The sequence below is a fragment of the Pistacia vera genome, unplaced genomic scaffold (genome assembly GCF_008641045.1).
Source record: "Pistacia vera cultivar Batoury unplaced genomic scaffold, PisVer_v2 Contig691, whole genome shotgun sequence".
Taxonomy (NCBI): Eukaryota; Viridiplantae; Streptophyta; class Magnoliopsida; order Sapindales; family Anacardiaceae; genus Pistacia; species Pistacia vera.
The window spans coordinates 646,702-663,129 of record NW_022196547.1 but is presented as its reverse complement, the minus strand read 5'-3'; the positions used below and the strand labels follow the sequence as shown (position 1 = coordinate 663,129).

At 40.1% G+C, this 16,428-nt stretch overlaps 1 protein-coding gene across 1 annotated transcript; it reads right to left on the bottom strand.

Annotated features, from left to right (window-relative positions):
- Positions 1-284: 284 nt before the first annotated feature.
- LOC116113863 (probable dolichyl pyrophosphate Man9GlcNAc2 alpha-1,3-glucosyltransferase) lies at positions 285-15,542 on the bottom strand. The gene is made up of 7 exons (XM_031400028.1): positions 15,312-15,542; positions 14,259-14,747; positions 13,984-14,167; positions 13,790-13,897; positions 1,825-1,986; positions 1,016-1,268; positions 285-941 (listed from the first exon to the last, which is right to left on the bottom strand). Exons 2-7 carry the CDS (start codon positions 14,663-14,665, stop codon positions 496-498), a joined length of 1,560 nt encoding a protein of 519 aa, XP_031255888.1. The 5' UTR covers positions 14,666-14,747; positions 15,312-15,542; the 3' UTR covers positions 285-495.
- Positions 15,543-16,428: the final 886 nt, after the last annotated feature.

Below are 16,428 nucleotides of genomic sequence, written 5' to 3'. Positions count from 1 at the left end.
TATCAACACAAGAGCGGTAAGATTTATAAATAGGGTGAAGGNTTTTTAAACTTTAATTATTCATCTATGAAGAAATATCAAATTTCTGGGAGCACTACGTATTGTCATGTGTTTTGCTGGCCTGACTCAACTATCCCTCAAGCCTAGTTCAAAAGAGTCAAGAAACCCAGAAAAGCAACCATGGGTACATAAGTTTCGTATGCAAGCTTAAATCTGCACTTCAAATAAAAGAGTGTAAATTATAATAGAACGTTTGAATTGAAAAAGAAAAATACAAAAGGAACAGCAAATTAGGCGTATTCTCCAAAAAGCATGTAAAATATGAATATTGGCTCAAACGGCCAAGAAACTTCTCACAGTGAGATGAGTCAATCCAATAACTAGTCACCCAGCACATGCCTATGGGCATTTGCTGCTATGGATTTGAGATTCTGAGAGGAAACAAAAGTTAGATAAAATGCTATGAAGTGTGAGCTAATTTCAGAAACATGACAATCAAATAAGTTTCTTTTCCTTATCTACTGTAGAATGTTTTGATAACAACCATTGCTTTGCATTGGAGTAAAATGCGCACAACGCGAATTGGGGGAAGCACATAAGCATAATCATTGCTTCAAAGAGGTAAGGAAACTTCTCAGGAGGACGGATGGTTAAGTAAACAATATGAAGGATAGATGAGCACAGATAAAGAAAGCTGATCATAATTGATGCAATAGAAGAGGAATGATCGGTTTTCTTCAAACGGGATCTTCCACCAGGTGTAAGATATAGAAGAGTAAAGAGAGCATACATCGCCATGTACGGAAGAATCAGTTTGTCACGACAAAGGAGAGGAAACATAGAAAATAAGGCATGATGTGTCAACCATCGAAAAGGACGAGGCTCTTCTAGGGCTAATAGGCTTGCAGGCAGAAGCGGCAGCAGAATAGACTTCTCATGTACTGCAGAGATGTAAGTGATGATTTAAACAATTTTCACATGGGACAAAATGAACAAGTAAAGAAATTGTACTTACCTTGGAATGAAAATAAGTAGAATGAGAAAGAACTATTCATAAGCCCATAAAGGAAACCTTTGCCACTGGGAGCCAGTACTTGCTGAACCACTGAAGGTAGACAAGTCAAAACAGTTGCAGTAAAGCTAACTAACTTCAATGATTGTACTGTAAACAATCGCTTCCACTTTATGAGAATAGATGTGGTGCACCAAAAATTTGCAACATAGTCCTCGTATAACCCTCTCTCGAAAGGGGCAAGACGGGAAAGAACCTGCAAAGGGCACCAATTACCAATATTAAAGTAGAGAAAAAACTGATGAACAGCAGTTTAGCAGTTAGTTTGATATTCTACCACACTCAATATTTTACTTAGTTTTTCCTAGTTTATAAATCAAATCTACTTCCATTGCCAAAAAGCCTTTACATGTCCAGAGAAAAACAGTTGACATGATTACTTCAAGATTCAATGTACATGATATACTGGTCAATTGTAATGTACAGATATGACAAAATTTTAGCATAAAGCACATCCGACTAAATCATCAGATGGTCAACCTGTTTCATAAGTCTTATTCGAAGTGCAGAATCCTCACTGGATAATAGTTATCTTATCCAGACTATATTTAGAGCACTATATTCTAAATAAAAACCAAATCTTATCATTTTTTTTTACCGTAAGAGTCTCATTAAGAATGCTAGATCTTGAAACATGAGAAGTTATATATCTAAGCCAGAAAGACAAAAACCTATGTTAGTAGCCAACACATATTACTATCAGACCAACAAATTCATTTGTAAACAGAAGAGAAATTCTTAATGTTGTTTACCCCAAAAAAGTCATCTGCTGAATGAAGATATGGCCACCAAACAACAGCAAATGTTCCTATGACCACCAGGCCCAATTTTATCACTTCAAGAAGAGGACTTTTACACCTTAAGCATTTACCCAAGAGATGGCTGAAAAAAGCAGGAGCAAAATATGCACTCATCTGCGCAACAATGAAAATAATAAAACAATCAAAATACAAATTTGACAGAAACATAACACAAAACACCCACTTCAAAATAATCCTAAATAAATAAATGTAATTACAGCTTAAAATGGATTAGCTAGAGAAATGAATTAATCAGAGATTGTCATCTGTGACACATATTAAGATAACTAGCTAGTGATTGCCTTTTTCTCAATAATCCTCACATTAGCCTCTACCTGCTCAAAATGGCTGGGACATAAGTACCCCTAAAGAAGTTCAAAAGTGTAACTTAGTCAAAGCCCTACAATCAAATAACTATGAAAAAACTAGAGCTATCCATAGCATATTGAAAAGGATCATCAACTTCTTCCATTAAAATCGATTAAATTATGCCAAAATTCATTTGATATGCTCAAAAGCCACAAGTTTCTCCAGAAATCTAAGATACTGAGAAAAGCTAATGTTTCCAGAGACCAATTTCTTTTCCCATTTGCCTAATCTCTGTTATTTTCCTGAGTATTTTCACACACTCAAAATAGTAGCTCACATTGCTGGTTTGTTCATGTATGGATTTCTTTTTCATCTCATTGATGATACATCATCATTCTTCACCTTTGTTTTCAAAACTAATAGATTTGTTCCACTAGGAACCACATGTGACTACTCTTTTCAGGATATGTTAATGAACATAGACATCTTATTGCAAAATTTTATAAATTCTGAACTTGCAATGAGAGATGCAACTATTAAGCTCAAATTGGTAAGCTAAAATGTCCAATTGGCAGGTAAAAAGATAAAATAAGAAAATTAATTTGACAGACATAGATAATGAAAGACTGAACATGCAATGACATAAAGTGAGTTTAAGTTTGATTGTAGTTGTGCTTGCATGTGTCATGAGATGGAACTCTCAAGTATGGCCTGTTGTACAAAGCTCCTATTCGGAGATCCAATCATGAACAACAAAAAGTTATAAGGAAGCATATATTTTGCCAGTTCAACAGTGGCAAACAATGCCTCAACCAATTTTAAGCTGAAACTGAGTATCACCTAGTTAGAGGGACGTCAATGTTCAAATTCAATCAGTTGTCAGAGCATTATTTATTTAAATATAAATTTTAAGTATTGATAAGTTTTTTCTTTTAATACCCAGAAATTCCTCAAACTTTCCTATGTGTTCACTAAGTTTAGACTGAGAGCAACTTCTAGACCCTACCATCTCAGCTGCCAGGAAACTTGTAGATTAAAATATTCCAAGTATGTTTTCACAAGGGGATTTGGATCCTTGACCTTTGGTTGAATCAAGAGCTTTTACCACTTAATCCAACCCTTAAGGTTAAGTATGAATAATATTTGAACATAAGACTTAACTGAAGGTAACCCCAGAAATTCACCACTAGCACTAGAGCTATTTCATCAAGGTTCTCTTGGGATCAATCATCAAATCTGTAATAACAGGGATACAACTGGATTTGATCCACCTTCCCGCATCACTAGAATCTCCCAACTCTTTATATATCCCTATTTTTATATCTCTTTACTGCTATAGCTGCACTGTAATCAATAATCTTCTTGCAAATATTGAAACACATACATTGGAAGAGTAGAAAGACCATGGGCTCTAACTTCTGATGGTTACATATATATGTACCAACTTGTCACTCCAAGCTTCTGAGTGAACAAATAATATGATAGGAAACTAAACATTCCAGGAGGTTCAGAGGAGGGCATCAAGGGAATTACACAGCCTAGCAGCAAGGTGTACGTGAGGAAGAATAAAGTGGATTAGAAGGCCACATGGGAGTTGCTGGGAGTGCTTAAAAAGGAATATATATACGTGGCACCAGATTAGCAATTAGTTTGTTAGGCCTACAGACTAGTAGAATAAGTTTGTTAAGATAATTGGGTATAAGAAGATTACAAAAGATGTACAGGGTATGGGATTATTCACAAAAGTTGTATTGGGAGGTTCCTAGCTCCTCGAAGTGCCAGAGTTATCTTTTTCTTTTCATTTACTTCATTTTGTCTTCTTCATTTTCCATTAAAGTTCTCAGTACTGGAACATCAAGTATTGCAGATTATTAATACAAATATCAGCGCAATATTCATTGTTTAATCTTGCTATGAGTTGGTTGAGGGTGAATCATTCAGGTTCATACCATTGGTATCAGAGCCAAGGAATCCTTATGGTCAATACGAGGATGGAACCCAGGATTGAGGGATTGGAAAAAGATGTAGGAAGTGTTAAGGAGGACATCGGCAGTATCAAGGGGTATCTCGTGGAATTAAAAGAATGGATGCGATTGAGGGATAAGAAGGAGAAGAGTGGTGATCAAGGGAAAGATAAGGGAGAGACATCAGGCAATCAGAGGACTAATGGAGAAGGAAGCCCAGCACAATCGGAAAACACCGGAGGATTAGAGCGACTCAGAAATAGTGCGATTGATGGAGATGATCAGAAAATAAGAAAGATGGATTTACCCGTGTTCAATGGTGAAGACTCGGATGGATAGACTTTCCGAGCCGAACGGTATTTCAACATCAACAAGATTTCCGAGGCTGAGAAGATGGATTCAGCGGCGGTGTGCATGTAGGGAAGGGCTCTCAATTGGTTCCAGTGGATTGATTCAAGAGCTCCGTTTCCAAATTGGGGAACGTTTAAAAACATACTAATCGAACGATTTCGGCCCTCCTATAAGGGTTCTGCTTTTGAGTCTTTGGTGGCGTTGAAACAAACAGGAACTGTAACGGAATACCGCGAGCAGTTTGAGTTGTTTGCTGCACCGATGAATGAGGTAGGAGAAGAATTATTGATGGGCACATTCACTAATGGACTAAAAGAGGAGATTAAGGCAGATTTAAGAATTGCTAGGCCCACCTCACTTCTTGAATTAATGAACCAGGCCCACAGGATAGAGGAAAGAAATTGGATTGTAGACAAGTCTAAATTCAAACCAACACGAGCCCAATGGAATTTTAAAGCTGAATCAAATCAGTGGAATTTTAAAACTGAGCCAAACAAAATTGACCAACCATATACACGAGTTACACCCAGCCCAGAACCTCTTAGAATTAGCTGGGGCTCTGTTAGACCTCCCATACATAAGGTCTATAAATCCAAGGGCAAAAGAGGGAATAAGAATAACGAGGTGCTGGGCATGAGTTTGTTTTCAGGGGTTGAGGTGTGCAATAAAAGTTGTTAGGTTTGTGGAGTCTGTTATGAGTCTGGACAGGTGGCTGGACAGGTGGCTGTCAAGTCTGTTACAGAAGGGAATAACTTGCTTATAAATGGGAAAGAGAGTGGAGGGTAGGGGATATAGTTTATATTCTGGAAATTGGGTGGGAGGTCCCCAGCTCCTCGAACTGCTGGGATTTATCAGTTTGCTAATTGCATTTGTTCTGTTCTTTCATTCAGTAGCTATTAATACAATTTGTCATTCATACCATCTTTGCCTATTGCCTTGTGGTGTGTGTGTTGGTTGCCGTGAGCTTTGTGTTGCAGGAGGTTTCCAACAGGCTCCAACTACGCATAAAGTGCAGATCGCACCAGTGGAGTACAAACGCGATTTGAAAAGGGAGAAAGACCACCAGAATATTCACCAACAACACTTTGAGAGGGTAATTTCCGACAACTAACAGACACAGAAATGCAGTATAAAAGAGAAAGGGGGTTGTGTTTCACGTGCGATGAGAAATTTGGCCCCAATCATCGTTGCCGAAACAAAACACTGCAGATTTTGTATGTCACAGCTGATGAAGAGTCTGAGGAGGAAGAAACCATTCTGAAATCCGAGGATGAGACCCATACAGAAGGTACTCCTATTGCCCTATCTATGAGTTCCATTGTGGGTATACCTTCAGCAAACATGCTGAAGCTTCGTGGGTAGATTAAAGGGGATAGAGTCATAGTGTTGGTTGACACTGGGGCCTCCCATAACTTCATCTTTGAAGATCTGGTCAATAAGTTGCAGCTGGGTAGGGATGATACTAAGACTTTTGGCGTCATGGTGGGGAATGGGTATACAGTAAGGAGTACTGGGGTTTGTAGAGAAGTGAAACTAGAAATTCAGGGCATCACAGTTTGTCAAGATTTTTTTCCGTTTTGAGTTAGGAGGAGCGGATGTCGTTTTGGGAATAACCTGGCTGAGTTCTTTGGGGGATACGTGTTCTAATTGGAAGAGCCTAACAATGAAGTTTGAAGTTCATGGAAAATCAGTGACTCTACGGGGAGATCCTTCCTTAGTGAAAAGAGTGGTTTCGTTAAAAGCAATGCTCAAATCACTGCACCAACAGGGGGAGGGATATGTTATTGAGTTCTGTTCTATTACTCATCCAGATAGTGTTTCAGCCCCAATTTTGCATCCGAAAGTGGAGGTTGTTCTGACCGAATTTTCTAGTCTCTTTGATCAACCAGGAACTCTTCACCCCCATCGTAAAAGAGATCATGCCATCACTCTCAAAGAAGGGGCTCAACCCCCCAACATTCAGCCTTACCGATACCCGTTTTTTCAAAAGAATGAGATAGAGAAATTGGTGGGTGAGATGCTTGCGACTGGTATTATCCAACCTAGCATAAGTCCCTTTTCGAGCCCCGTTTTACTAGTTAAAAAGAAGGATGGAAGTTGGAGATTTTGCGTCGACTATCAGGCTTTGAATGATCTCACCATTCCCAATAAATTTCCGATACCCACCATCGATGAGTTATTGGATGAGTTAGGGGGCGCTTCCATATTTTCAAAACTTGTCCTTACATCGGGCTACCACCAGATTCGGGTTCGAGATGAGGATATCCCAAAGACTGCCTTTCGAACCCATGAAGGCCATTATGAGTTTTTAGTTATGCCATTCGGCCTGACTAACGCTCCCTCCACATTCCAAGCATTGATGAATGACATCTTCAAGCCATTCCTCAGCAAATTCATTCTTGTTTTTTTTGATGACATTCTGATATATAGCACTGATTTGTTTACTCACATTCTGAATTTGAGACAGGCTTTCCAGACATTACAGGAGCACCAGCTGGTCCTTAATAAAAACAAAAGTGTATTTGCTCAGGAGAGATTAAAGTATTTGGATCATTTAATCTCAGCGAACGGAATGGAGGCAGATTCGACAAAGATTGAATGCATGTTATCTTGGCCAACTCCTCCCACCTTAAAGAGCTTACGGGGATTCTTGGGGCTCACAGGGTACTACAGAAGATTTGTTCGGAATTATGGACAAATAGCCCACCCACTAACCCAATTGCTTAAGAAAGATTCCTTTCGTTGGGGTGAGNCAGCGGATTAAAACCCCAGAACAGCAAAAATGGGTATCCAAGTTAATGGGATTTTCGTTCGATATTCACTACTGGCCAGGAACCACTAATAAGGTTGCCGATGCTTTATCCCGACGAGAAGAAGAACCAGAATTATCATCCTTGTCAGTGAGTCAGTTTACAGAATTTGAAGAATTGACAAATGAAGCTCATCAAGACCCAAAACTTAGACAGATGATTCAGGATCTGGCTGTAGCACCCAATAGCCGACCAAACTTCAGACTTCGCCATGGCTGTTTACTGTATAAGGACAGACTGGTTCTGCCAAAAAACTCTCGGTTCATCCAGAAATTGCTTGCTGAATTTCACTCCAGCCCAACTGGTGGTCACTCCGGCTTCTTCCGGACATATAAAAGGGTAGCCAATATCGCTTATTGGGTAGGCATGAAGACGGATATCCAGAACTATGTTAAAGTCTGCACCATATGTCAAGTCAATAAACACTCAGCTTTGAAACCAGCCGGATTACTTCAGCCTCTTCCGATACCCATGAAAGCATTTGATGACTTGACAATGGACTTCATTGGAGGACTCCCACGGGCCAAGGGGTTCGATACCATTCTGGTTGTAATTGACCGCTTGACCAAATATGGTCATTTTCTGCTCTTATCGCACCCGTATACAGCTAAGGAAGTGGCCCTACTATTCATGAAAGACATAGTAAAGCTTCACGGGTTCCCTCAAACCATCATTACCGACAGAGACAGACTGTTCATGAGTCAATTTTGGCAAGAGATTTTCAGAGTATCCGGGACAGCTTTGAAGTTTAGCTCAGCTTATCACCCTCAAACGGATGGTCAATCCGAAGTGGTTAACAGGTGTGTGGAGGCATATCTTCGCTGTTTTTGTAGCTCACAACCCCGTCAATAGCCGAATTGGTTACCATGGGCTGAATTTTGGTACAATACGACATATCATCGCTCTACCAAGTTGACACCGTTCAAAGCCTTGTATGGCCGTGACCCCCCGGTTCTCCTGAAGTTCACAGACTACCCTTTCCAGGTTGCTGAAGTAAACCAACAGATCAGTGAGCGAAATGCCATCATTCAGGACCTTAAACACAACCTAGAAGTAGCACAAGGTCGCATGAAAACACAAGCAGATCGACATCGCAGGAATGTGCAGTTCTCTCCAGGAGATCACGTGTACCTGCGCCTACAGCCTTACCGATTTAAATCTTTGGCCACAAGGATGAATGAAAAACTGAGTCCTAGGTTCAATGGACCTTTCCAGATCTTGGATAAAATCGGTCAAGTAGCTTACAGGTTAGAACTACCTCCGACAGCCCGCATTCACCCGGTCTTTCACGTATCTCAGTTGAAACACAGCCTACATAGCTCGGTTCCTGTACAGCCTCTACCGCCCTGTCTCACCGAGGACTTGGAACTGCAAGTTCAGCCAGCTAAGGTGCTGGATGTGAGGACTCTTATCGATGGCACTACAGAGGTTCTCATTCGATGGCACGATCTGCCCACTTTCGATGCCACATGGGAACCCTTTGAGGTGATAAACAGTCAATTCCCTCAATTTCACCTTGAGGACAAGGTGGCACTTCGAGGGGCGGGTATTGTTAGACCTCCCATACATAAGGTCTATAAATCCAAGGGCAAAAGAGGGAATAAGAATAAAGAGGTGTTGGGCATGAGTTTGTTTTCAGGGGTTGAGGTGTGCAATAAAAGTTGTTAGGTTTGTGGAGTCTGTTATGAGTCTGGACAGGTGGCTGGACAGGTGGCTGTCAAGTCTGTTACAGAAGGGAATAACTTGCTTATAAATGGGAAAGAGAGTGGAGGGTAGGGGATATAGTTTATATTCTGGAAATTGGGTGGGAGGTCCCCAGCTCCTCGAACTGCTGGGATTTATCAGTTTGCTAATTGCATTTGTTCTGTTCTTTCATTCAGTAGCTATTAATACAATTTGTCATTCATACCATCTTTGCCTATTGCCTTGTGGTGTGTGTGTTGGTTGCCGTGAGCTTTGTGTTGCAGGAGGTTTCCAACAGGCTCCAACTACGCATAAAGTGCAGATCGCACCAGTGGAGTACAAACGCGATTTGAAAAGGGAGAAAGACCACCAGAATATTCACCAACAACACTTTGAGAGGGTAATTTCCGACAACTAACAGACACAGAAATGCAGTATAAAAGAGAAAGGGGGTTGTGTTTCACGTGCGATGAGAAATTTGGCCCCAATCATCATTGCCGGAACAAAACACTGCAGATTTTGTATGTCACAGCTGATGAAGAGTCTGAGGAGGAAGAAACCATTCTGAAATCCGAGGATGAGACCCATACAGAAGGTACTCCTATTGCCCTATCTATGAGTTCCATTGTGGGTATACCTTCAGCAAACATGCTGAAGCTTCGTGGGTAGATTAAAGGGGATAGAGTCATAGTGTTGGTTGACACTGGGGCCTCCCATAACTTCATCTTTGAAGATCTGGTCAATAAGTTGCAGCTGGGTAGGGATGATACTAAGACTTTTGGCGTCATGGTGGGGAATGGGTATACAGTAAGGAGTACTGGGGTTTGTAGAGAAGTGAAACTAGAAATTCAGGGCATCACAGTTTGTCAAGATTTTTTTCCGTTTTGAGTTAGGAGGAGCGGATGTCGTTTTGGGAATAACCTGGCTGAGTTCTTTGGGGGATACGTGTTCTAATTGGAAGAGCCTAACAATGAAGTTTGAAGTTCATGGAAAATCAGTGACCCTACAGGGAGATCCTTCCTTAGTGAAAAGGGCGGTTTCGTTAAAAGCAATGCTCAAGTCACTGCACCAACAGGGGGAGGGATATGTTATTGAGTTCTATTATATTACTCATCCAGATAGTGTTTCAGTCCCAATTTTGCATCCGAAAGTGGAGGTTGTTCTGACCGAATTTTCTAGTCTCTTTGAACAACCAGGAACTCTTCCCCCCCATCGTAAAAGAGATCATGCCATCACTCTCAGAGAAGGGGCTCAACCCCCCAACATTCAGCCTTACCAATACCCATTTTTTCAAAAGAATGAGATAGAGAAATTGGTGGGTGAGATGCTAGCGGCTGGTATTATCCACCATAGCATAAGTCCCTTTTCAAGCCCCGTTTTACTAGTTAAAAAGAAGGATGGAAGTTGGAGATTTTGCGTCGACTATCAGGCTTTGAATGATCTCACCATTCCCAATAAATTTCCGATACCCACCATCGATGAGTTATTGGATGAGTTAGGGGGCGCTTCCATATTTTCAAAACTTGTCCTTACATCGGGCTACCACCAGATTCGGGTTCGAGATGAGGATATCCCAAAGACTGCCTTTCGAACCCATGAAGGCCATTATGAGTTTTTAGTTATGCCATTCGGCCTGACTAACGCTCCCTCCACATTCCAAGCATTGATGAATGACATCTTCAAGCCATTCCTCAGCAAATTCATTCTTGTTTTTTTTGATGACATTCTGATATATAGCACTGATTTGTTTACTCACATTCTGAATTTGAGACAGGCTTTCCAGACATTACAGGAGCACCAGCTGGTCCTTAATAAAAACAAAAGTGTATTTGCTCAGGAGAGATTAAAGTATTTGGATCATTTAATCTCAGCGAACGGAATGGAGGCAGATTCGACAAAGATTGAATGCATGTTATCTTGGCCAACTCCTCCCACCTTAAAGAGCTTACGGGGATTCTTGGGGCTCACAGGGTACTACAGAAGATTTGTTCGGAATTATGGACAAATAGCCCCCCCCCCCCCCCCCCCCCCCCCCCCCCCCCCCCAAACACAATTGCTTAAGAAAGATTCCTTTCGTTGGGGTGAGGAAGCACAAAAAGCCTTTGACACTCTCAAGCACACCATGGTGACTGTTCCGGTGTTGATCATTCCTGATTTTTCACTGCCCTTTGAGCTTCACACTGATGCGTCAGGATCAGGAATAGGCGCTGTACTAGTACAAAGAGGTCGCCCAGTAGCTTTTCTTAGCAAGGCTTTCTCCTACTCATCCCGACAAAAGTCAGTTTATGAGCGTGAGCTCATGGCGATTGTTTTCGCCATTCGCAAATGGAGTCATTACTTGCTTGGTCGAAAGTTCATTGTCAAGACTGACCAGCGCAGCCTCAAGTTCCTGATGGACAAACGACCTTTGACCCCTGAGCAGCATTAATGGATCTCCAAATTGTTAGGATTCTCCTTCGAGATCCAGTACCAACCTGGCAGCTCCAATAAAGTTGCTGATGCCTTGTCCCGCCGGGAATCAGTTGTGTCCATGCATGCACTATCGATATCACACTTCGGTGAGTATGAAGAGTTGGCTGCTGAGGCTTTCCAAGATCCAAAACTCAAGGTAGTTGTGCAAGATTTGCTACTACATGCGTCATCTTGGCCAAATTACTCTCTTCGTAATGGCTGCCCCCTCTACAAGGGCAGGTTAGTACTTCCCAAGACATATAAGTTTATTCCCCAGTTGCTCCATGAGTTACATGACACTCCAAGTGGCGGGCACTCTAGGTTCTATCGAACTTACAAAAGAATCACTAGCATCCTATTCTGGGAAGGCATTAAATGTGATGTTCAAAAGTTTGTCCTGGCTTGTGGCGTCTGTCAACAGAACAAGCATCAGCCCTTAAAACCTGCTGGCCTTTTGCAGCCACTTCCCATTCCTAATTTAGCATTTGATGACGTTTCTATGGATTTCATCGGGGGACTCCCTAAAGCTTATGGGTATGACACTATACTAGTTGTTGTTGACAGGTTGACTAAATATGGTCATTTTCTTTTGTTATGCCACCCTTGTGATGCTAAGCAGGTTGCGACTCTTTTTATCAAAGAGATAGTACGTCTTCATGGGTTTCCCAAATCAATCGTTTCTGATAGAGATCGGGTATTTATGAGTCATTTCTGGACTGAATTATTTCGGTTGGCAGGGACTATCCTTAAGTTTAGTTCGGCATATCACCCCCAAACAGATGGACAAACAGAGGTGGTTAACCGTTGCTTGGAAACTTATCTTTGATGTTTCACTTCCCCCAAACCTAAGCACTGGCCTAAATGGCTCTCTTGGGCTGAGTTTTGGTTTAATACCTCTTATCACAACGCTACCAAAATGACTCCGTTCAAGGCTCTTTATGGACAGGACCCCCCACTTCTCCTGAAATTCACTAAAATTACATCTGCTGTGGAGGATATTAACCAACAAACGGTCGAACGCAATGCTCTTTTGGAGGATCTTAAAGACAACCTACATGCAACGCAAACTCGCATGAAGACTACAGCCAATGCCCACCATAGGGACGTAGTTTTCCACCCTGGTGATTTTGTCTACCTCAAGCTGCAACCATATAAATTCAAGTCTTTATCCAAGAAATTCAATGAGAAGCTGAGCCCCCGTTTCTATGGTCCCTTTGCAATTGTGCAACGGATAGGGCAAGTTGCTTATAACTTAGCTCTACCTCCTATTGCCAAAATCCATCCGGTTTTCCATGTTTCTCAACTCAAGCAGAGTTTGCACTCAACAGTCCCTATACAACCTCTTCCGGCCTTCTTGACTAAGGACTTAGAGTTAATGGTCCATCCCGCTTCAGTTCTGGACATTCGGACTCTTTTGGATGGCTCTAGGGAGGTCCTAATTCAGTGGTAGGATCTTCCTTCTTTTGAAGCTATGTGGGAGCCATATGATGTCATTGCTAATCAGTATCCCAGCTTTCACCCTGAGGACAAGGTGGCTCTTCTAAGGGGGGTATTGATAGGAAACTAAACATTCCAGGAGGTTCAAAGGAAGGCATCAAGGGAATTACACAGCCTAGCAGCAAGGTGTACGTGAGGAAGAATAAAGTGGATTAGAAGGCCACATGGGAGTTGCTGGGAGTGCTTAAAAAAGGAATATATATATGTGGCACCAGATTAGCAATTAGTTTGTTAGGCCTACAGACGAGTAGAATAAGTTTGTTAAGATAATTGGGTATAAGAAGATTACAAAAGATGTACAGGGTATGGGATTATTCACAAAAGTTGTATTGGGAGGTTCCTAGCTCCTCGAAGTGCTAGAGTTATCTTTTTCTTTTCATTTACTTCATTTTGTCTTCTTCATTTTCCATTAAAGTTCTCAGTACTGGAACATCAAGTACTGCAGATTATTAATACAAATATCAGCGCAATATTCATTGTTTAATCTTGCTATCTGTGTGAGTTGAGTTGGTTGAGGGTGAATCATTCAGGTTCATATCATAATATAATTTATCCTTGCTAATATTAAAACACACACTATTGAAAGCTTCAGGAAGCTTCTTTTTGTTTAGTAGAATCTGATCGTTGGATGCTCCCTCAAGTAAATTTCAGCAGATTCAACACAAACCCATAATAAAACTCCAGTTCCCTTTGTTCAGCCTAATTAATAATTAAGCATACCAAGGTCTCAACTCATAGGTTTTTAACACATTGGACTACATATGGTAAACTAGGTACAGCTACAACTATGTGAGATAACTGCAAAAGATAATTTAAAATTAATGCAAACCAGCTGTAGAAAAGAGAAAGCACCTGTTTATGGTTCAGAGCAAGAGTGAATAAGAAACTAGCTACAAGGTCCTTCTGAGAAAGGACGGCAGCAATAGCACCCACAGTAAGGCCCAAGCTGATGCAATTGTACTGATAGACAATCATATATGATGAGAATTAGTATAAAAGATACAGAATGGGAGCTGGCAGCCAAGCAAGCAAAAGATCTTTGATACCTGAAAATGACCATGGTCAATTAATATCAGACATGGATTAAGTAGAAGCATTGAAATGTGCCACACTATATCATTTCTACGGCTGCTGTTGTGAGAAGTATAGTAAACACAAACAAAATACAAAACTGCAGGAAAGAATATGAGAGCATCGGAGGATAAAACTGTCCACCTCATCAGTAGCTTTCTGCAATGAAAAGCAGACATAATAACTGGTATTATATATAAAAAGAGTGCTATAAAAGTGTCATTATATTAAAAAGTGTAATGATACCCACCCAAGATAGCTTTCATAACCACGAGATGTAAAAAGAGAAACCGACTCTGGGTCAAAAAATCTAAGAAAAAGGCCGTGAACATAACTCTGATAGGCAGTGAGGGGAGGATAGTCAAGACCCCAGTAGCTAAGATCATTGGTGGTGCTATTACGGTACCACTCTGTAACTGGAAGATTGAGAGTGATCTCCATCCAGTGCCTCTGCGCCTCATAGTCACCAAACTTTGGAGGATTACCAGCTCCTGAGTAAGGATGGAGTGACACTGCAACTCGTACTAGTAATGCAAACAAAGCAATACAAATAAATGAAGCTCCAATGCCTTTTTGAACCAACCACCAAGATGCACCATCATCTCTATCAACGTCTACTTTGTCATCCATCACCTTCTCTTCTTTCTTCTTTCCCATTTCTCGATTCTCTCAAAAATAAATCACGATTCCATCTTTGCCACCATTTTAAATTATGATAACCAAAAAATAGCACCAAAATCTAGCAAAAAAAAATAATAATAATAAAATAAAATAAATAAATAATAACAACAGTAAGACTCTACTCAAACCCACCAATGTCTGGACCACTTAAGTTATAGACAATTAAGCAGTAACGCATACCCGATATTAAAAATCAAAGAATTGTATCGAAATGAAACAACCCGCAAAGTTCCAACATTGGATTCAAATAATTTTTTTTATCAAAGATTAGTGATTTAACGATCAATTGACTTGTAAGCAAAAGACAGATCTTCAGTTTGGTAACTGGAAGAATAACGAAATTTCGAATCCAAAACTCTACTTAAGTTTGACCCCCAGTCTTTCTCAGCAAGGAATCACAGAGCATAGAAGAATCGGAAAATCTATATAACAGAGAAAGTGAATGCCTACCTGAATAATTAATTCAAACCATTCAAAATCCGATTAATTGGAATAAACTTTTAAGCTTTTTTTACAAATTTATTTATTGTAGATAATTTAAATTATACAGTGTATCCATTGTAGATAAAGATCAAATGAACTTCCGGAACTTTAAAACATAAAGATCAGGCTTCACATGTACCAAATTTCAGACTGGAAAATCATGGGGCTTGGTTGCATCAGCGGCTGAGACTCCGCTGTCACCGCTGTCTGGGGTTGGTGGCAGCGGATTCCAGAGGATTCTAGAATTTGAGGTGTTTCGTCGTGGGTTACCGGTGTCGAGAAGACTGACGAGTACTAAGGTTCGCTCGGAAGCAGCCGGTGTTGCCGTGATCTGCGTCTTGCGAAATTAATTTTGTTATTTCATATTCTTTGATGTCAATTTTCGGGTTAATTTCATTGAACCCTTGGGTTTTGAAAATATTTATATAACCCACAGGTTTAAAAGGCTTGCTTGTAAAACCCCATTTGTTTAATCTTTTTATTATGAGTACCCGTTGATTTTAGAAATGTAACTCTTATCCCCACGTGTTTGGCTTTTTTTTTTGTTTTTTTTTGTAGTGAACATCCATTAGTTTCGGAAATGTGATCCTAACCTTTACTTTTGAAGAAAATGACATTTTTCCTAAATTCAACCAATCTAGCATCCAAAATTTGTCAACAATGTTGAGAGGGTAATAATTTTTTGAGGTTAAATTGATGAAATTGGTAATAAATTTGAATATTAAATGGATGACATTTCTGAAATTAGCGAATACTCACTATAAAAAAGGCCAAACACACAAGGGTTATAGTTGCATTTTTTAAATTAGTAAATATTTATTATAAAAAGACCAAACATAAAGGGTTAAGGAGATATTTTATGAAACTAGCAGGTGTTTATTAAAAAATCCAAACACATTAGATTTAATTATAAAAGCTCTGGTTTCAAAACAATACGATTAGGATGTGTTTGGTTCAAGGGTATTTAACATTACTCCAATAATGTCATCTTATATTACTTACATTATCATGTTTGATTGTCAAGTTTTAAAAGATTCCAATAATCTTCCAAAACTAATAGTAATTATTATTGGTTATATAAGTATTAATCTGAATATTATCTTTTTTTTAGTGCCCTTGTTCTTAACACAATTCACAAGAACATTCATGCACTACTTTATCCTTATGCACAAGATTTCTAGGACATTATTACCCTTGAACTTGAACCAGATTACCCAAGACAGATGGTCGAATCTGACCACCATTGCCTGTGTCAC

Excerpts from the sequence above, each read along its gene's own strand:
- LOC116113863 (XM_031400028.1), bottom strand. The coding sequence starts at position 14,665 with ATGGGAAAGAAGAAAGAAGAGAAGGTGATGGATGACAAAGTAGACGTT. Across the intron at positions 1,269-1,824 it reads CAGCAGATGACTTTTTTGGG|GTTCTTTCCCGTCTTGCCCC; the intron begins GTAAACAACATT and ends TGCCCTTTGCAG. Across the intron at positions 942-1,015 it reads CTACTTATTTTCATTCCAAG|TACATGAGAAGTCTATTCTG; the intron begins GTAAGTACAATT and ends ACATCTCTGCAG.